Source organism: Papaver somniferum, chromosome 2, assembly GCF_003573695.1.
Source record: "Papaver somniferum cultivar HN1 chromosome 2, ASM357369v1, whole genome shotgun sequence".
Classification (NCBI taxonomy): Eukaryota; Viridiplantae; Streptophyta; class Magnoliopsida; order Ranunculales; family Papaveraceae; genus Papaver; species Papaver somniferum.
Genome location: NC_039359.1, coordinates 152,592,394 through 152,613,883, shown reverse-complemented (window position 1 = coordinate 152,613,883; position 21,490 = coordinate 152,592,394). Strand labels below are relative to the sequence as shown.

Here is a 21,490-nt window from a genome sequence, read left to right as displayed (position 1 = left end):
TCAAAAAATTCTTCCGGGGGCGTTGCCTCCTTGAAACCCCCACCAGGGGCGGTCTCCCCTGGACCCCCACGACCTGACCTGTCAGGTCGACCACAGCCTGGGGGGCGATGCCCCCCAGGACCCCCCTTTGGTTAGCGGCGTTGAAAATATTCCAACAAGTTTGGCTCTTCTACATTACGCAAGGACTTGATTCTTGGAGCTTCGGTTATATGGAGAACACATGCACGCTATCCTTACCTTCCGAGGAAGTGAAATGTGTGGATTTCATCCCATGGAGGAATAATCCAGTGTTCTATGAAGATGTTTTCTATTGCTTGGACTTCAAAGGGAAATTAGGAGTCTTGGATACAGAGATTGCACATGGAAAATTCTCGACCTGCATGGACCGTGTAATTCCGTAAATCAGAGTTTTCTAGTAGAATGCGACGGAAAGCTTTTAGCAGTGTTTTTAAGCGATTCCAGAACTTGCATTAAGCTTTTTAGACTAGATATCGATAAAAAGCTTTGGGTTAAGGTTGAAATTTTAGGAAAGCATATGTTGTTCATCAGCAATACCTCTAGTCTCTCAGCAACCGCTCCAAATAGTCAAATGGAGAATAAAATATACTTCCCAAGATTTCACGGCGAAGACATTGTATATTATTCACTCGATACATGCAAGTATCACACTTTTGGGAGTCGACAGTATTCTGGTCTTGATTTCTACAACACTAAAGAGCAGTTACATTGCACTTGGATCGAACCGGTCTCAGACCGCAGCTCAAGAACTTGTCTGGTGTTCACCAGTAACGGAAGAATCTGATGAGTAATCTTCATTTGTTACGAGTAATATATAGACGCATCGGCTTATTCAAGCAGGTTTGCATTGGAGTCATTGTCGAATATTGTATGCTTGCAAATTTCAGTTCAAATGTTTGACAAACCCACATCATATCCCGAAGTGAGGGAGCTTGATGTACATACATTGCTGGACATATAAAGAACACCATAACAATGAAAAGGAGAAACAAACAAACAAGCTACAGTCAGTCCAAAATCATTCATACGAAAGGGTTTGTAATTTCTTCACCTCCTTGTCATGGAGATGACAATGGAAAGATGCTTAGTTTTCCTACTTCCTTCTCTGGACAAGCGGGGTGCAATGATCTCCCTACACCTCTTGTGCAATTCTTCAATTATCTCTTTCCCAAAATGACTCACCACTAAGGATTCTGATATAGCTCTCATGAAGTTCACAGTATTCTTGCTTCCAGTTATCATATAGTCGTCATCATCGTCTTCATCCTTGCGAGGAAACGCTTTTCCCGATGTCACTTCAAATGTTTCTAGTCGGTTAATGATAAATGACCCTTCGTTAAGTATTACAGATCTCACCTCCGAAGGAGATGGTACATACAGAGGCATGTTAAATGAATCTACTTTCTCCTCTTCAATCTTCCCCTTGATCAAATTCATATATATATGAGTTATGACACATATTAAAAATTGCCATCTACATGGAAACTTATCGTTTAAAAAGCACAACAATATTATACCTGTGAGACCATATCCCTGAGTGCCTCTGCTAATAACCCCCACATGAAACAATGCATTCCGCGAGAAGGACTGGCATCGTCAGCTCTACCGCAGAACGTTAGCACCATTCTTCCCTCCTTTTGCAATTTCTTCATATCGACACTTAAAAAAAGAACCAAAATCTCTTTCGAATTGCTTCAGGTATGCTTCTAGGACTGACAGTGGGCTCGATTCTGCCATGTAAACATTACCCTTATTATTCTTCTTGATTCCCTGTGGACTCTGTATCAATAGCCTCATATGTTCATTAATCGTAAACAAGAAATTGACAAGATTTACAAGAAGTTATAACTAAGTGCCCGGCTGTTAGCTAACTTGAGACAGCCAGTGGAGACTGTAATAAGAATGAACAAAATGGAGGCTGCCGCTCGGAAAGAGTCTGCCATAAAAGGAAGCTGGGATTCTGCAATAAAGCATGTTGAAGTCATTGAGTTGATATACCCGTCGTCAGCATCACCTAAATTGTTATATGTTTTCTTGAGTTGATCATAAAAACCTTGCAGGGATTTGAAAATTATGTTGAAGTCATTGCTAGAAAGGTCGTTCAGGAATACGAGAATCTCAGGATGAGGAGAACCAATAAGGGCACCATCCGATCCATGAAGAGATTTGTTGTTGTATATTGTGTCTATGATGTAGGAAGCAACCAACAACGCTGTGGGTCCTGAAGAACAGCCCATTTCTGCAATACTTATACTCTTAGGGATATTATTCCCTGAAGAAATCGAGTTAATGATCTCCAGTATGGCTTCCTGTATTATTGGCTTTGTCACTTCTATACCTCTTTTCTGCATGGATGAGTTCGAATTGTAACTTGTTTCACTAGTACCACCATTCATATGAAAATATTGGGGGACTTCCATTGGAATGGTTTGAAACAGTATCGGATTCAGTTGAGAGTTTAGATCTGTTTTGTTTTTCACTCTTTTTGAGTTTCAGAAACAAGTACAACTCAAAGATCCAAAGACTTTCCAATATCATGTCAATGAAAGCAGCATATGATTCTCTTCAGCATATTATTGTATGTATTCTAACGGATGCTGAAATTGATATTAAATATTGTTTTGGCGCGGAGCAGTAGGTAGTGCCTAGTAGGTGTAGGGCAATAATTGATGAGTTAGAAGACTTAAAAAAAGTATATAAAAATGGAGAGAAGGTGAGAGAATCTTTGTTAATCTTTACAGGTAGGTATAGAGATAGAAAACTTGGTGAGCAAGATAAGATATGTAAACCCTAATTTTAGATAGGAAGGGCATATTAAACTTGGTTCATAACACTCCCCTTGTTGGTTAAATTTCAACATTAAGCCTAAGATAATATCTAACAAGTTGGTTAGGATAAGAAAAGGCAATTGATGTAATCCTAAGGGAATTATAAGTCATCTAGTTATAAGAAAAGGAAAAACATGTAATAAGGTAATAGGATTAGGAAAAGGAATTCATAGTTTTATATGTATATGCTCATCAAAGTTGTGGTTGATCATATGAGCAAGATTAGAGCTTGTGTTTAGTTTTGAGAGATTTTCTAAACATCAATAAAGAGAGTTGTCTTTATATAAGCTAAGTTTCATCTTGCAATTGCCATTAATTGGTATCAGAGCTTGTCTACACCGATCCATCGGAGACGAGAGCACCATCATACGTGCAAAAGATTTCACGCCACCATCAATACAAGTTCCAATCCTCAACTCCACAAACTACACAGTATGGGCCATGAGAATGAAGGTACTGATGAAAATCTACAAAGTTTGAGAAACAATTGATCCTGGTACATTGGACCCAGACAAAAACAATGTTGCCATTTGATTACTCTTTCAAGCAATACCAGAATGTCTTGTTCTACAAGTTGGTGAACAGGAAACTTCAAAGAAAATTTGGGATGCAATAAAGGCACGTAATCTCGGAGCTGATCGAGTTAAAGAAGCCCGTCTGCAAACCTTAATGTCTGAATTTGAAAGAATGAAGATGAAAGACACTGATACTATTGATAGCTTTGCAGGAAATCTATCAGAGATAGCCTCAAAAGCTGCGTCACTTGGACAATCCATTGATGAAGATAAACTGGAAAAGAAGTTTCTCAATAGTTTACCAAGATCCAAGTATATTCATATCATAGCTTCTCTCGAACAAGTATTAGATTTAAAGAAGACTAGCTATGAAGATATAATTGGAAGATTGAAAGCATATGGAGAGAGAATCCTTGATGAAGAAAACAATGGAGAAACTCAAGGAAAACTCTTGTACACAAACTCTTACCAACAAAACTCTGCGACAAGAGGAAGAGGTCGTGGAAGAGGTGATAGAGTAAACAGAGGCCGAGGAAGGGGAGGAAGGTTTAACTCACAGGATAGAACAACAAGTCAGAATGATTAAAACCAAGGGAAAGAAAAGAAGGATAAATCAAACATTATTTGTTACAGATGTAATAAACCAGGACACTTCTCCTCTGTATGCCCTGAAAGAATACAAAAGATGGAAGAAGCAAATAAGAATGAAACAATGGAAGCAGATACAACTCTTTTCATGCACAAAGTTGTATACTTAAACGAAGGGAAACTAATACCAAAGAACTACGAATCAAAGGATGGAGAAGAAGGAATCTTGTATTTAGATAATGGAGCCAACAATCACATGACTGGTAAGAGACACTACTTTTCTGAACTCAATGAGAAAATCAAAGGACAAGTGAAGTTTGGGGATGGATCTTCTGTAGAAATTGAAGGGAAAGGATCAATTCTATTTCAGAGCAAGACCGGAGAACAGAAGCTTGTCACAAACATCTACTTCATCCCAAACTTACAATACAACATTCTAAGTTTAGGACAAGCTACAGAAGTTGAATGTGATGTTAGAATGCGACAAGATTATCTAAAAGTTCATGACCCAAGTGGAAGACTTTTAGTTAGAGTCTCACGCTCACAGAATAGACTCTACAAGATAAGTCTCATGATTGGAAGGCCATTGTGTCTGAATATGAGACTGGAAGATCAGACATGGAAGTGGTACGCAAGGTTAGGATACATAAGTTTCAGAACCTTAAAAACTATGTCTCAGAACAAGATGGTTCGAGGGCTACCACAACATTTAAAAAGGCAACTCACAACACCATATACACCACAACAAAACGGAGTGGTGGAGAGGAGAAACAGGACTCTAATGGAGATGACAAGAAGTTCTTTAAAGGCTATGCAGGTACCTAATTATCTATGAGGAGAAGCTGTACGACACTCCACATACCTAATAAACAGGAAACCTAAGAAAGCTCTGAAAGACATGACTCCATATGAAAGTTTGCGAAAGAGAAAACCAAACATAGATCATTTAAGAGTGTTTGGTTGCAAAGCATACACAAAAGTTGATTCTGCAACTCTTAAGAAACTGGATGATCGATCTCAGACTCTTGTGCATCTAGGAATTGAGCCTGGATCCAAAGCTTACAGACTATTCAATCCAACAACGAAAAGAGTAATAGTGAGTCGAGATGTGGTATTCGATGAAAAAAAAACTGGAACTGGAAAGAAACTAATGATGGACCAAGTAGGGATCCAGGAATGTTTCACATGAGATGGGGTCAAGTAATTGATGAAGGCGAAGGACCCATAATCATCAATACCAATGGAAACAATGATGTTAATCAAGAAGAAGAAGAGAATAATGAAAACACTGAGAATAACGAAGAAGTAGAAGTAGAAGAAGAAGAATAGGAGATCGATGAAATAACTCAACCCATTCCACTGTGAAAATCAACAAGACAGATACAAAAGCCACAGTATCTGGAGGATTATGTTCTTCAAGCTGCAGAAGAATGTGAGATTATGCTACTTTCTGTTAATGATGAACCAAGGAATTTTCAGGAAGCAAAGGTCTCGACTAAATGGATACAAGCATGTAGAGAAGAAATTATTTCAATCAACAGAAACAAGACTTGGTTCCTAGTTGATAAGCCAGGTGGGGTAAAAGTGATTGGTCTTAAGTGGATCTTCAAAATAAAACGGAATGCTGATGGTACTGTCAATAAATACAAAGGAAGGCTTGTAGCTAAAGGATATGTACAAGAATCATGCATAGATTTTGATGAAGTTTTTGCACCAGTTGCTAGAATTGAAACAATACGCTTATTAATTGCAGAGGCAGCATCAAACTCATGGGAAATTCACCACTTAGACGTTGAGACAACATTCTTACATGGTGAATTGCGAGAAGATGTGTATGTTGAACAACCAGAAGGTTTTGAAGTAAAAGGACAAGAGCATAAGGTTTATAAGTTATCAAAAGCTCTATATGGTCTAAGACATGCTCATCGAGCCTGGAATACAAAGTTAGATCAAATCTTAAGAGAAATCATATTTGTTAAGTGCTCTAAAGAAACATCAGTATACAGAAGAGAAGAAAAGGGAACGCTTCTTGTAATTGCAGTCTATGTAGATGATCTATTTTTGACTGGAAACTCCCTTAAGGTGATCAATGAGTTCAAGAGAGAAATATCATCAAAGTTTGAGATGTCAGACCTCGGAAAACTCACTTATTACCTTGACATAGAAGTCCATCAAGGAGTAGATGGGATTCAGATTAAACAAGAAGCTTATGCACGGAGAATTCTGAAAGAAGCAGGATTTGAAACTTGTAATCCAACTAAGACACCAATGGAGTTTGGACTTAAAGTTTCAAAGGCACAAGAAGAAGCAGAGATTGATTCAACGAGTTATAGAAGAAATGTTGGATGCCTAAGATACTTATTATACACAAGACCAGATTTGGCTTTCTCTGTAGGAGTAGCAAGTCGTTATATGCAGAGTCAACGCAAGTCTCATGGTGATGTAATAAAGCAGATATTGAGATATCTAAGAGGAACAATCAGCTGTGGATTGAAGTATGGTCGAGGAGGATCAAAAGGAATTGTTGGGTATAGTGACAGCAGTCATAATATTGACCAAGATGATGGAAAAGGTACAACTGGTCATATATTTTATCTAGGTGAAGCACCTATTACATGGTGTTCACAGAAGCAAGACACTGTAGCCCTCTCATCCTGTGAAGCTGAGTTCATGGCCGCAACAGAAGCATCTAAACAATCAATATGGCTTCAAGAACTGTTGGGTGAAATCAAAGGAAGAGAACCTGAAAAAGTTCTCATCAAGATTGATAATAAGTCTGCAATTGCACTCACTAAAAATCCAGTGTTTCATGGGAAGACGAAACACATTCACAAAAGGTATCATTTCATACGAGAATGTATCCAGAAGGAGATCATCAGCGTTGAACACATACCAGGAACTGTGCAGAAAGCAGATATATTGACAAAGGAATTAGCTCGGATCAAGTTTGAAGAAATGAGACAATTTATTGGAGTACAAGATATGTCACGGGTAAGGTTGAAGCTTAACGGGGAGAATGTTGGTTAAACTTCAACATTAAGCCTAAGATAATCTCTAACAAGTTGGTTAGGATAAGAAAAGGCAATTGATGTAATCCTAAGGGAATTATAAGTCATCTAGTTCTAAGAAAAGGAAAGACATGTAATAAGGTAATAGGACTAGGAAAAGGAATTCATAGTTTATATATATATATGCTCACCAAAGTTGTGGTTGATCACATGAGCAAGATTAGAGCTTGTGTTTAGTTTTGAGAGATTTTCTAAACATCAATAAAGAGAGTTGTCTTTATATAAGCTAAGTTTCATCTTGCAGTTGCCATTACCCCTCAGAACCACTGGCTGTCGTTATAAAAATGGGTTTTAACTTTTGAATAACCCCTGAATGTCCGCATTTTCACCTTCAAAAATGATGTTATTCCTAAGCTTTCACCTTCAAAAATGATGTTATTCCTAAGCTTTCACATTCCTAAGCTCCGGAATGTCCTTCTCCTCTTTACCCACATCCTCAGACTGTGTAGTTATGGGCATCGCTGAATACATATCATTTAATTACAAACAAGTTTTGTTGGAAAAAAATGGGTTTCACAAAGGATGAATGACACAGAGAAGAAATTGTTGCACTCCAAAACTTTCAAGGCTTGTATAAATTTCTTTTAGACAAATATTTCTACCCTCCCAATAACAATTGGCGATTACAACAGGTATGCGAAATATTGCCTTCAGGATACAATGAAAGCCCTGCAACGAAAACTGAATTCAAGGTTTGTACCCCTTGATTCAATCAAGAACACACAAAGAGATTTCTGATTTCTGATGATGCTTTTTGAAATAGAGAAAACAGATTGATTTTTCTTATATGTTAAACGAAACTGGGAGAATCTATTTATAAAGGGTTTTGCACCTGTTGGGAATAGGTTTTTTATTTGCCAACAGGTTTCTATTCACGAAACGTCAGGTTCCTTCATCAACAGACATCAATGGTGTCTTTTGGATTCGAAATTTTCGAACAGGCTTTTATCGGCCAAATAAAACCTTCAGTTCAAAAAATTCTTCCGGGGGCGTTGCCTCCTTGAAACCCCCACCAGGGGCGGTCTCCCCTGGACCCCCACGACCTGACCTGTCAGGTCGACCACAGCCTGGGGGGCGATGCCCCCCAGGACCCCCCTTTGGTTAGTGGCGTTGAAAATATTCCAACATTCTCCCCCTATTTTCAAAAACCATAAAACAAAGTTAAAACTTTTAAATCAGAGTGACTGCATCACCGAAGTGACTGCCTACGTACCCGAGTGGGATCAAGCCAACGTAGTTCAAGCACAATTGAGACTAAGCATCATCGTTGAAATCAACACATAAATGATAGGTATTTTTTGGATTTGAACCTTCACTTAGTGTAAGAAACTCAAAGCCTTATCGAGGTTCTATGGTGAAACCAGTCTTGAACCAAGTACCCCTTATGATAAAACCGGAGTCTCCACACATATTGATTTCATAAAATCATGTGTTCTGTAGCCAAGCACGTTAATGGCCATGTGCTTATATCCTTGTTCATGAGTCTTCTTTAGAGAACGGTCTTCTTCTCTAAGGAAACGGCCTTATTTCCATACTCATATAGGTAAGTCTCGAAGGTGTTTCTGCGATACACCTTTTACTAATCATAGACTCATTAAGGATTTACATCCATCCTATTTTCTTGCAGAAACCAGCACTAATAAGAAATGGGAAGTTTTTTATATTAGTGCTCCATAATCCACATCCATAACTTGTTGGTACCACATTGAACCTTGTTTATCCTTTTCAAAACATAGGTTGGGTTTCTGCTATGGGAGATCAAACTTCCTTCACAGACCTTAGTCCCATTTCTTTCCTTTTTATTGAAACCACTGAACTTGGTAGACTTTTCGTAAATGGGTCTGCCAAATTCCTCTTTGATTCAATAAAGTTAACCGTAACTACTCCCCTCTTGAGTAGTTGCCTAACCATGTAGTGTCTAAGACTTGCATGTCTAGACTTTCCATTATAAGTCTTATTAGAGACATTATAGATTGTAGCTTGATTATCACAATTAATCAAGACCGCCGGAGTTGGCTTCTTCCAAAAAGGAATTTCCATAAGTAGGTTTCTAAGCCAATCTGCCTCCTTACATGCATCAGTTAAAGCTATCAATTCTGACAACATTGTTGAATCAGAAATACAAGTCTGCTTCTTGGAACTCCAAGACACAGCAGCACCCCCTAATGTAAAAATCCATCCAGAAGTTGACTTGGAATTTGATTCTACATTGTTCCAGTTAGCATCGATGTACCCCTCTAGTGCAGCGGGATAGCCTTGGTAATGCAAACCAAAATTTATTGTTCCTTTCAAGTAAGCCATAACTCTTGAAACTGCTTTCCAGTGTTCATATCCTGGATTACTTGAGAAACGACATAATATTCCCACGGCTTGGGCTATGTCCGGTCTTGTGCAATGCATAGCGTACATAAGACTCCCAATAACACTAGAATACTCAAGTTGAGCATGAGTACGGCCGGTGTTCTTCATTAACTTGATAGTATGGTCTAAAGGAGTAGGTGCTGGATTGTCATCAAAGTGACCATATTTCTTGAGAAATTTCTCAATATAATGAGATTGAGTTAAAACCAACTCATCTCCCTTTCTTAGGATCTTAATTCCCAAGATTACATCAGCCTCTCCTAAATCCTTCATATCAAAGTTAGAACTAAGAAACTTCTTTGTTTCTTCCACAACAGATATGTCAGACCCAAATATTAACATATCATCAACATACAAACAGAGAATCACACAACCAGAACTATCATGCTTACTATAGATACATTTGTCCGCATCATTCACCACAAAACCATATGACAAAACTACTTTATCAAACTTCTCATGCCATTGCATAGGGGCTTGCTTCAAACCATAGAGAGATTTCACTAACTTGCAAACTTTCTTCTCTTGGCCTGGTAATATGAAACCTTCAGGTTGTTCCATATATATCTCTTCTTCTAAATCCCCATTTAGAAAAGCAGTTTTGACATCCATTTGATGCACAACCAACTTATGAATAGAAGCAAGTGCAATCAAGCAACGAATGGATGAGATGCGGGCAACAGGAGCATATGTATCAAAGTAATCAATACCATGTCTTTGTTTATAACCCTTGGCAACTAGCCTTGCCTTAAACTTATCAACTTCACCATCAGCTCTCAACTTTCTCTTGAATATCCATTTACTTCCTATTGCTTTAGCACCAGGAGGTAAATTTACTAATACCCAAGTCCCGTTAGTCAAAAGCGAATGCTTTTCATCATTGATGGCTTCTTTCCAGAAATTTGCATCTCTAGAACTCATGGCTTCAGCATAGGTTTTAGGGTCATCATCAGTATGCATAACATACTGGTTAACACTAAGAATTTTATTCTTATTTGCCTCTACAAGGTAATAAATAAAGTTTGGATCAGGCTTTTTCTCAATCCTTCCTCTCTTACTCCTTCTAGGTTCGATATCTTCAGTAGGCACTGAAATATCATTGTCATGAGTAGGAGAGGGATTTTCATCATTGTTATCAATCTCCATAGGTTCTAGATCAGGTAACAATGGATTCTCCATGGGTTGCATTTGAGAACTGTTCCTATTTAAGTTCTCAAAGAATTCCACATCTACAGATTCTATAATCTCAAAAGTGTCAAGGTTTATAAATCTGTAGGTGATACTATTAAGAGAGTATCCCACAAAAGCACATTTATAAGCCCTGTTTCCCAACTTTGGTCTTTTGGGATCAGGCTTTCGAACATATGCTAAACAACCCCAGACTTTAAGTCTTCTCAAGTTTGGTTTCCTCTTAAACCACAACTCATAAGGAGAAACACTCTTCTTTTTCAAAGGAATTCTATTCAAAATATAACATGCAGACAACATAGCTTCACCCCACAAAGAATTAGGCAAACCAGAACTTATAAGCATGCAATTAACCATATCAATCAAAGTTCTATTTTTCCTTTCAGCCATACCATTTTGTTGAGGTGTGTAAGGTGCAGTACGTTGATGAACTAAACCATGCTCTTGACAAAAGGAATTAAATTCAGTAGGAAAGTATTCACCACCACGATCAGAACGTAAAATCTTAATTTTGTGCTCTAATTTTGTCTCTACTTCTGCTTTATAAATCCTAAATTTATCAAAGACTTCATCCTTAGATTTCATTAAATATGTATAAGCATATCTAGTACTATCTTCTATAAAAGTGACATAATACTTATTTCCACCACGAGTGGCTGAACCATGCAAATCACCCACATCACTATGTACTAATTCAAGTAAGGAAGAATTTCGTACTACAGACTTATGGGAAATTCTAGTTATCTTTGCTTGCACACATATTTCACATTTAGAAGCATGATCAAAATTGCAATCAGAAATCAAGCCTAATCGATTCATGTTTCTAAGAGAACCATAATTCACATGCCCTAATCTACCATGCCATAAATTAACAGAGTCAACAATATAAGCAGAACCATTATTTATTAAATTAAGCTTAATCATCCCATTACAAGCATATCCTTGTCCAACAAACACACCATTTTTGGACAACACAAACTTATTAGACTCATAGGTCGTCTTGAATCCAGCCTTCATAACAAGGTCGCCGGAAACAAGGTTCTTCACGATGTCAGGGACATGTAAAACATTAGTAAGAGTCACAGTCTTTCCCGAAGTAAACGAGAGTTCAACAGTGCCTTTCCCAATAACTTTGTTGCGTTGACCGTTTGCGGAGACAACATCGTTTCCTTCTCCACTAACCGGTTCGTATGTCTTGTAAAGATTTCTATCCTTACAGATATGGATGGTTGCACCATTGTCGTACCACCATCCACCCCCAGTTTCAGCAACAGCATTGGCGGCTTGCACCACGATCACAAGTTTGTCATCGACCATATTTGCCTCCTTTTTCTGGTTCTGCTGTTGTTTCTTTTTGAGACGACAATCACGAGCAAAATGGCCGGGTTTGTCACAGAAGTAGCAAGGGCCGCCAGCGCCCTTCTTCTTACTCTTCTTGTTGGGATGCTTCTTAAATTGAGTATCATTCTTAGGTTTCAAGGAATTCGGTGTTTTAGATTCTTCTACGCTATTCACCTTAGAATGGTTTTCAGAATGTGGACTATCCTTAAGTTCTCGCTTACGAGAGTCCTCTTCTATGCGAAGATGACGTTGTAAGGCCTCTAAATCATAGTAAGTCTCAGCATGCTTAAGTTTCTTCTTATAACCATTCCAAGAAGGGGGGAGACGAGAAATAATAACCCCAACAACAAACGCAGAAACAAGATCAATTCCAGCATCCTTAAGATGATTAACTATGAGTAAAAGTTCACTGACCTGGGCAATGATTGACTTACTGTCAACCATCTTAAAATCCATGAAATTGCAAATCAGGAATTTCTTGTTGCTTGCTTCAGAAATCTTGTATTTGTTGTCAAGCACAGTCCACAATCCCTTTGCAGTCCCAATACTCCGATGTGCATTGTACACATGTTTGTCCAGAGCATTCAAAATATGACCACGACACATGAAATCATCTTCCTGACGCTGCTTTCGTCTAGCCTTCAATTCCTCAGTGTCATTGTCAGTTGCAGCAGGAATTTCCTCCAATCCATCTTCAAGTATGTACCACAACTTGATGGTGATCAGGAAAAACTTCACAGTCTCTTGCCAACGGGTAAAACCTTCACCATCAAAACGTTCCAATCGAGTAAAGGTTTGGTTCATCACTTGCAGAGATTGAGCAGTAGCATTCGAATTCGAAGATTCACCCTCCATTGCCAGAAATTATTTGTCTAAAAACTGTTGGAAAAAATAGGGTTTCACAAAGGATGAATGACACAGAGAAGAAAGTGTTGCACTCCAAAAATTTCAAGGCTTGTATAAATTTCTTTTAGACAAATATTTCTACCCTCCCAATAACAATTGGCGATTACAACAGGTATGCGAAATATTGCCTTCAGGATACAATGAAAGCCCTGCAACGAAAACTGAATTCAAGGTTTGTACCCCTTGATTCAATCAAGAACACACAAAGAGATTTCTGATGATGCTTTTTGAAATAGAGAAAACAGATTGATTTTTCTTATATGTTAAACGAAACTGGGAGAAGCTATTTATAAAGGGTTTTGCACCTGTTGGGAATAGGTTTTTTATTCGCCAACAGGTTTCTATTCACGAAACGTCAGGTTCCTTCATCAACAGACATCAATGGTGTCTTTTGGATTCGAAATTTTCGAACAGGCTTTTATCGGCCAAATAAAACCTTCAGTTCAAAAATTCTTCCGGGGGCGTTGCCCCCCAGGACCCCCCTTTGGTTAGCGGCGTTGAAAATATTCCAACAAGCTTCAGATTTTGAGTTCGAATCCTACCTCCTATTCATATCGCATGCATGGACGATAGATCAATTACTGTTACTCTCTGGCTGCACATTCTTGGGCATGTGTTCCATCCGCAATGTCCGATTGGATTTAAGATTAGTGATTGCGTCTTCTTAAATCATGCACCACTAATAAGCTAATGAGAATACAGATGGAATCGACTATCACATGGAATCGATACATGCTGATATATGGTAATGCTGATGGCCCGATAGCAACCACACCATGTATCATCGTCGTTGTATTATTTTTTTTTTCTCTTTTTGCTAAATGATTCTTCCTAATTTGAGGCCCAGGGGTTTTATTTGAGGCCTATCGATTTCCTCTCCCAACTTTTGTAAATGGTTATGGGGTGTCAAATTTGACAAAAAGATCAATCTATCCTCAAATTAATTTCTAAAACTAACCCACAGCCTGGGGGGCGATGCCCCCCAGGACCCCCTTTTGGTTAGCGGCGTTGAAAATATTCCAACATTCTCCCCCTATTTTCAAAAACCATAAAACAAAGTTAAAACTTTTAAATCAGAGTGACTGCATCACCGAAATGACTGCCTACGTACCCGAGTGGGATCAAGCCAACGTAGTTCAAGCACAATTGAGACTAAGCATCATCGTTGAAATCAACACATAAATGATAGGTATTTTTTGGATTTGAACCTTCACTTAGTGTAAGAAACTCAAAGCCTTATCGAGGTTCTTTGGTGAAACCAGTCTTGAACCAAGTACCCCTTATGATAAAACCGGAGTCTCCACACATACTGATTTCATAAAATCATGTGTTCTGTAGCCAAGCACGTTAATGGCCATGTGCTTATATCCTTGTTCATGAGTCTTCTTTAGAGAAAGGTCTTCTTCTCTTAGTAAACGGCCTTATTTCCATACTCATATAGGTAAGTCTCGAAGGTGTTTCTGCGATACACCTTTTACTAATCATAGACTCATTAAGGATTTACATCCATCCTATTTTCTTGCAGAAACCAGCACTAATAAGAAATGGGAAGTTTTTATATTAGTGCTCCATAATCCACATCCATAACTTGTTGGTACCACATTGAACCTTGTTTATCCTTTTCAAAACATAGGTTGGGTTTCTGCTATGGGAGATCAAACTTCCTTCACAGACCTTAGTCCCATTTCTTTCCTTTTTATTGAAACCACTGAACTTGGTAGACTTTTCGTAAATGGGTCTGCCAAATTCCTCTTTGATTCAATAAAGTTAACCGTAACTACTTCCCTCTTGAGTAGTTGCCTAACCATGTAGTGTCTAAGACTTGCATGTCTAGACTTTCCATTATAAGTCTTATTAGAGACATTATAGATTGTAGCTTGATTATCACAATTAATCAAGACCGCCGGAGTTGGCTTCTTCCAAAAAGGAATTTCCATAAGTAGGTTTCTAAGCCAATCTGCCTCCTTACATGCATCAGTTAAAGCTATCAATTCTGACAACATTGTTGAATCAGAAATACAAGTCTGCTTCTTGGAACTCCAAGACACAGCAGCACCCCCTAATGTAAAAATCCATCCAGAAGTTGACTTGGAATTTGATTCTACATTGTTCCAGTTAGCATCGCTGTACCCCTCTAGTGCAGCGGGATAGCCTTGGTAATGCAAACCAAAATTTATTGTTCCTTTCAAGTAAGCCATAACTCTTGAAACTGCTTTCCAGTGTTCATATCCTGGATTACTTGAGAAACGACATAATATTCCCACGGCTTGGGCTATGTCCGGTCTTGTGCAATGCATAGCGTACATAAGACTCCCAATAACACTAGAATACTCAAGTTGAGCATGAGTACAGCCGGTGTTCTTCATTAACTTGATAGTATGGTCTAAAGGAGTAGGTGCTGGATTGTCATCAAAGTGACCATATTTCTTGAGAAATTTCTCAATATAATGAGATTGAGTTAAAACCAACTCATCTCCCTTTCTTAGGATCTTAATTCCCAAGATTACATCAGCCTCTCCTAAATCCTTCATATCAAAGTTAGAACTAAGAAACTTCTTTGTTTCTTCCACAACAGATATGTCAGACCCAAAGATTAACATATCATCAACATACAAACAGAGAATCACACAACCAGAACTATCATGCTTACTATAGATACATTTGTCCGCATCATTCACCACAAAATCATATGACAAAACTACTTTATCAAACTTCTCATGCCATTGCATAGGGGCTTGCTTCAAACCATAGAGAGATTTCACTAACTTGCAAACTTTCTTCTCTTGGCCTGGTGATATGAAACCTTCAGGTTGTTCCATATATATCTCTTCTTCTAAATCCCCATTTAGAAAAGCAGTTTTGACATCCATTTGATGCACAACCAACTTATGAATAGAAGCAAGTGCAATCAAGCAACGAATGGATGAGATGCGGGCAACAGGAGCATATGTATCAAAGTAATCAATACCATGTCTTTGTTTATAACCCTTGGCAACTAGCCTTGCCTTAAACTTATCAACTTCACCATCAGCTCTCAACTTTCTCTTGAATATCCATTTACTTCCTATTGCTTTAGCACCAGGAGGTAAATTTACTAATACCCAAGTCCCGTTAGTCAAAAGCGAATGCTTTTCATCATTGATGGCTTCTTTCCAGAAATTTGCATCTCTAGAACTCATGGCTTCAGCATAAGTTTTAGGGTCATCATTAATATGCATAACATACTGGTTAACACTAAGAATTCTATTCTTATTTGCCTCTACAAGGTAATAAATAAAGTTTGGATCAGGCTTTTTCTCAATCCTTCCTCTCTTACTCCTTCTAGGTTCGATATCTTCAGTAGGCACTGAAATATCATTGTCATGAGTAGGAGAGGGATTTTCATCATTGTTATCAATCTCCATAGGTTCTAGATCAGGTAACAATGGATTCTCCATGGGTTGCATTTGAGAACTGTTCCTATTTAAGTTCTCAAAGAATTCCACATCTACAGATTCTATAATCTCAAAAGTGTCAAGGTTTATAAATCTGTAGGTGATACTATTAAGAGAGTATCCCACAAAAGCACATTTATAAGCCCTGTTTCCCAACTTTGGTCTTTTGGGATCAGGCTTTCAAACATATGCTAAACAACCCCAGACTTTAAGTCTTCTCAAGTTTGGTTTCCTCTTAAACCACAACTCATAAGGAGAAACACTCTTCTTTTTCAAAGGAATTCTATTCAAAATATAACATGCAGACAACATAGCTTCACCCCACAAAGAATTAGGCAAACCAGAACTTATAAGCATGCAATTAACCATATCAATCAAAGTTCTATTTTTCCTTTCAGCCATACCATTTTGTTGAGGTGTGTAAGGTGCAGTACGTTGATGAACTAAACCATGCTCTTGACAAAAGGAATTAAATTCAGTAGGAAAGTATTCACCACCACGATCAGAACGTAAAATCTTAATTTTGTGCTCTAATTGTGTCTCTACTTCTGCTTTATAAATCCTAAATTTATCAAAGACTTCATCCTTAGATTTCATTAAATATGTATAAGCATATCTAGTACTATCTTCTATAAAAGTGACATAATACTTATTTCCACCACGAGTGGCAGAACCATGCAAATCACCCACATCACTATGTACTAATTCAAGTAAGGAAGAATTTCGTACTACAGACTTATGGGAAATTCTAGTTATCTTTGCTTGCACACATATTTCACATTTAGAAGCATGATCAAAATTGCAATCAGAAATCAAGCCTAATCGATTCATGTTTCCAAGAGAACCATAATTCACATGCCCTAATCTACCATGCCATAAATTAACAGAGTCAACAATATAAGCAGAACCATTATTTATTAAATTAAGCTTAATCATCCCATTACAAGCATATCCTTGTCCAACAAACACACCATTTTTGGACAACACAAACTTATTAGACTCATAGGTCGTCTTGAATCCAGCCTTCATAACAAGGTCGCCGGAAACAAGGTTCTTCACGATGTCAGGGACATGTAAAACATTAGTAAGAGTCACAGTCTTTCCCGAAGTAAACGAGAGTTCAACAGTGCCTTTCCCAATAACTTTGCTGCGTTGACCGTTTGCGGAGACAACATCGTTTCCTTCTCCACTAACCGGTTCGTATGTCTTGTAAAGATTTCTATCCTTACAGATATGGATGGTTGCACCATTGTCGTACCACCATCCACCCCCAGTTTCAGCAACAGCATTGGCGGCTTGCACCACGATCACAAGTTTGTCATCGACCATATTTGCCTCCTTTTTCTGGTTCTGCTGTTGTTTCTTTTTGAGACGACAGTCACGAGCAAAATGGTCGGGTTTGTCACAGAAGTAGCAAGGGCCGCCAGCGCCCTTCTTCTTACTCTTCTTGTTGGGATGCTTCTTAAACTGAGTATCATTCTTAGGTTTCAAGGAATTCGGTGTTTTAGATTCTTCTACGCTATTCACCTTAGAATGGTTTTCAGAATGTGGACTATCCTTAAGTTCTCGCTTACGAGAGTCCTCTTCTATGCGAAGATGACGTTGTAAGGCCTCTAAATCATAGTCAGTCTCAGCATGCTTAAGTTTCTTCTTATAACCATTCCAAGAAGGGGGGAGACGAGAAATAATAACCCCAACAACAAACGCAGAAACAAGATCAATTCCAGCATCCTTAAGATGATTAACTATGAGTAAAAGTTCACTGACCTGGGCAATGATTGACTTACTGTCAACCATCTTAAAATCCATGAAATTGCAAATCAGGAATTTCTTGTTGCTTGCTTCAGAAATCTTGTATTTGTTGTCAAGCGCAGTCCATAATCCCTTTGCAGTCCCAATACTCCGATGTGCATTGTACACATGTTTGTCCAGAGCATTCAAAATATGACCACGACACATGAAATCATCTTCCTGACGCTGCTTTCGTCTAGCCTTCAATTCCTCAGTGTCATTGTCAGTTGCAGCAGGAATTTCCTCCAATCCATCTTCAAGTATGTACCACAACTTGATGGTGATCAGGAAAAACTTCACAGTCTCTTGCCAACGGGTAAAACCTTCACCATCAAAACGTTCCAATCGAGTAAAGGTTTGGTTCATCACTTGCAGAGATTGAGCAGTAGCATTCGAATTCGAAGATTCACCCTCCATTGCCAGAAGATATTTGTCTAAAAACTGTTGGAAAAAAATTGGGTTTCACAAAGGATGAATGAATCAGAGAAGAAAGTGTTGCACTCCAAAACTTTCAAGGCTTGTATAAATTTCTTTTAGACAAATATTTCTACCCTCCCAATAACAATTGGCGATTACAACAGGTATGCGAAATATTGCCTTCAGGATACAATGAAAGCCCTGCAACGAAAACTGAATTCAAGGTTTGTACCCCTTGATTCAATCAAGAACACACAAAGAGATTTCTGATTTCTGATGATGCTTTTTGAAACAGAGAAAACAGATTGATTTTTCTTATATGTTAAAAGAAACTGGGAGAAGATATTTATAAAGGGTTTTGCACCTGTTGGGAATAGGTTTTTATTCGCCAACAGGTTTCTATTCACGAAACGTCAGGTTCCTTCATCAACAGACATCAATGGTGTCTTTTGGATTCGAAATTTTCGAACAGGCTTTTATCGGCCAAATAAAACCGTCAGTTCAAAAAATTCTTCCGGGGGCGTTGCCCCCTTGAAACCACCCCCAGTTTCAGCAACAGCATTGGCGGCTTGCACCACGATCACAAGTTTGTCATCGACCATATTTGCCTCCTTTTTCTGGTTCTGCTGTTGTTTCTTTTTGAGACGACAGTCACGAGCAAAATGGTCGGGTTTGTCACAGAAGTAGCAAGGGCCGACAGCGCCCTTCTTCTTACTCTTCTTGTTGGGATGCTTCTTAAACTGAGTATCATTCTTAGGTTTCAAGGAATTCGGTGTTTTAGATTCTTCTACGCTATTCACCTTAGAATGGTTTTCAGAATGTGGACTATCCTTAAGTTCTCGCTTACGAGAGTCCTCTTCTATGCGAAAATGACGTTGTAAGGCCTCTAAATCATAGTCAGTCTCAGCATGCTTAAGTTTCTTCTTATAACCATTCCAAGAAGGGGGGAGACGAGAAATAATAACCCCAACAACAAACGCAGAAACAAGATCAATTCCAGCATCCTTAAGATGATTAACTATGAGTAAAAGTTCACTGACCTGGGCAATGATTGACTTACTGTCAACCATCTTAAAATCCATGAAATTGCAAATCAGGAATTTCTTGTTGCTTGCTTCAGAAATCTTGTATTTGTTGTCAAGCGCAGTCCACAATCCCTTTGCAGTCCCAATACTCCGATGTGCATTGTACACATGTTTGTCCAGAGCATTCAAAATATGACCACGACACATGAAATCATCTTCCTGACGCTGCTTTCGTCTAGCCTTCAATTCCTCAGTGTCATTGTCAGTTGCAGCAGGAATTTCCTCCAATCCATCTTCAAGTATGTACCACAACTTGATGGTGATCAGGAAAAACTTCACAGTCTCTTGCCAACGGGTAAAACCTTCACCATCAAAACGTTCCAATCGAGTAAAGGTTTGGTTCATCACTTGCAGAGATTGAGCAGTAGCATTCGAATTCGAAGATTCACCCTCCATTGCCAGAAAATATTTGTCTAAAAACTGTTGGAAAAAAAATGGGTTTCACAAAGGATGAATGACACAGAGAAGAAATTGTTGCACTCCAAAACTTTCAAGGCTTGTATAAATTTCTTTTAGACAAATATTTCTACCCTCCCAATAACAATTGGCGATTACAACAGGTATGCGAAATATTGCCTTCAGGATACAATGAAAGCCCTGCAACGAAAACTGAATTCAAGGTTTGTACCCCTTGATTCAATCAAGAACACACAAAGAGATTTCTGATTTCTGATGATGCTTTTTGAAATAGAGAAAACAGATTGATTTTTCTTATATGTTAAACGAAACTGGGAGAAGCTATTTATAAAGGGTTTTGCACCTGTTGGGAATAGGTTTTTTATTTGCCAACAGGTTTCTATTCACGAAACGTCAGGTTCCTTCATCAACAGACATCAATGGTGTCTTTTGGATTCGAAATTTTCGAACAGGCTTTTATCGGCCAAATAAAACCTTCAGTTCAAAAAATTCTTCCGGGGGCGTTGCCTCCTTGAAACCCCCACCAGGGGCGGTCTCCCCTGGACCCCCACGACCTGACCTGTCAGGTCGACCACAGCCTGGGGGGCGATGCCCCCCAGGACCCCCCTTTGGTTAGCGGCGTTGAAAATATTCCAACAAGTTTGGCTCTTCTACATTACGCAAGGACTTGATTCTTGGAGCTTCGGTTATATGGAGAACACATGCACGCTATCCTTACCTTCCGAGGAAGTGAAATGTGTGGATTTCATCCCATGGAGGAATAATCCAGTGTTCTATGAAGATGTTTTCTATTGCTTGGACTTCAAAGGGAAATTAGGAGTCTTGGATACAGAGATTGCACATGGAAAATTCTCGACCTGCATGGACCGTGTAATTCCGTAAATCAGAGTTTTCTAGTAGAATGCGACGGAAAGCTTTTAGCAGTGTTTTTAAGCGATTCCAGAACTTGCATTAAGCTTTTTAGACTAGATATCGATAAAAAGCTTTGGGTTAAGGTTGAAATTTTAGGAAAGCATATGTTGTTCATCAGCAATACCTCTAGTCTCTCAGCAACCGCTCCAAATAGTCAAATGGAGAATAAAATATACTTCCCAAGATTTCACGGCGAAGACATTGTATATTATTCACTCGATACATGCAAGTATCACACTTTTGGGAGTCGACAGTATTCTGGTCTTGATTTCTACAACACTAAAGAGCAGTTACATTGCACTTGGATCGAACCGGTCTCAGACCGCAGCTCAAGAACTTGTCTGGTGTTCACCAGTAACGGAAGAATCTGATGAGTAATCTTCATTTGTTACGAGTAATATATAGACGCATCGGCTTATTCAAGCAGGTTTGCATTGGAGTCATTGTCGAATATTGTATGCTTGCAAATTTCAGTTCAAATGTTTGACAAACCCACATCATATCCCGAAGTGAGGGAGCTTGATGTACATAAATTACATTGCTGGACATATAAAGAACACCATAACAATGAAAAGGAGAAACAAACAAACAAGCTACAGTCAGTCCAAAATCATTCATACG

At 38.6% G+C, this 21,490-nt stretch overlaps 1 protein-coding gene across 2 annotated transcripts; it reads right to left on the bottom strand.

The window, feature by feature from the left end:
• Positions 1 to 1,047: 1,047 nt before the first annotated feature.
• On the bottom strand, positions 1,048 to 1,697 carry LOC113354137 (salicylate carboxymethyltransferase-like). 2 transcript variants are annotated; one of them, XM_026597565.1, is made up of 2 exons: positions 1,536 to 1,697; positions 1,048 to 1,440 (listed from the first exon to the last, which is right to left on the bottom strand). In XM_026597565.1, the coding sequence occupies exons 1-2, from the start codon at positions 1,668 to 1,670 to the stop codon at positions 1,066 to 1,068; spliced, it is 510 nt and encodes a 169-aa protein (XP_026453350.1). In that variant the 5' UTR covers positions 1,671 to 1,697; the 3' UTR covers positions 1,048 to 1,065. The 2 variants fall into 2 exon arrangements, with proteins under 2 accessions (XP_026453350.1, XP_026453351.1); XM_026597566.1 differs by having other exon boundaries at positions 1,048 to 1,434.
• Positions 1,698 to 21,490: the final 19,793 nt, after the last annotated feature.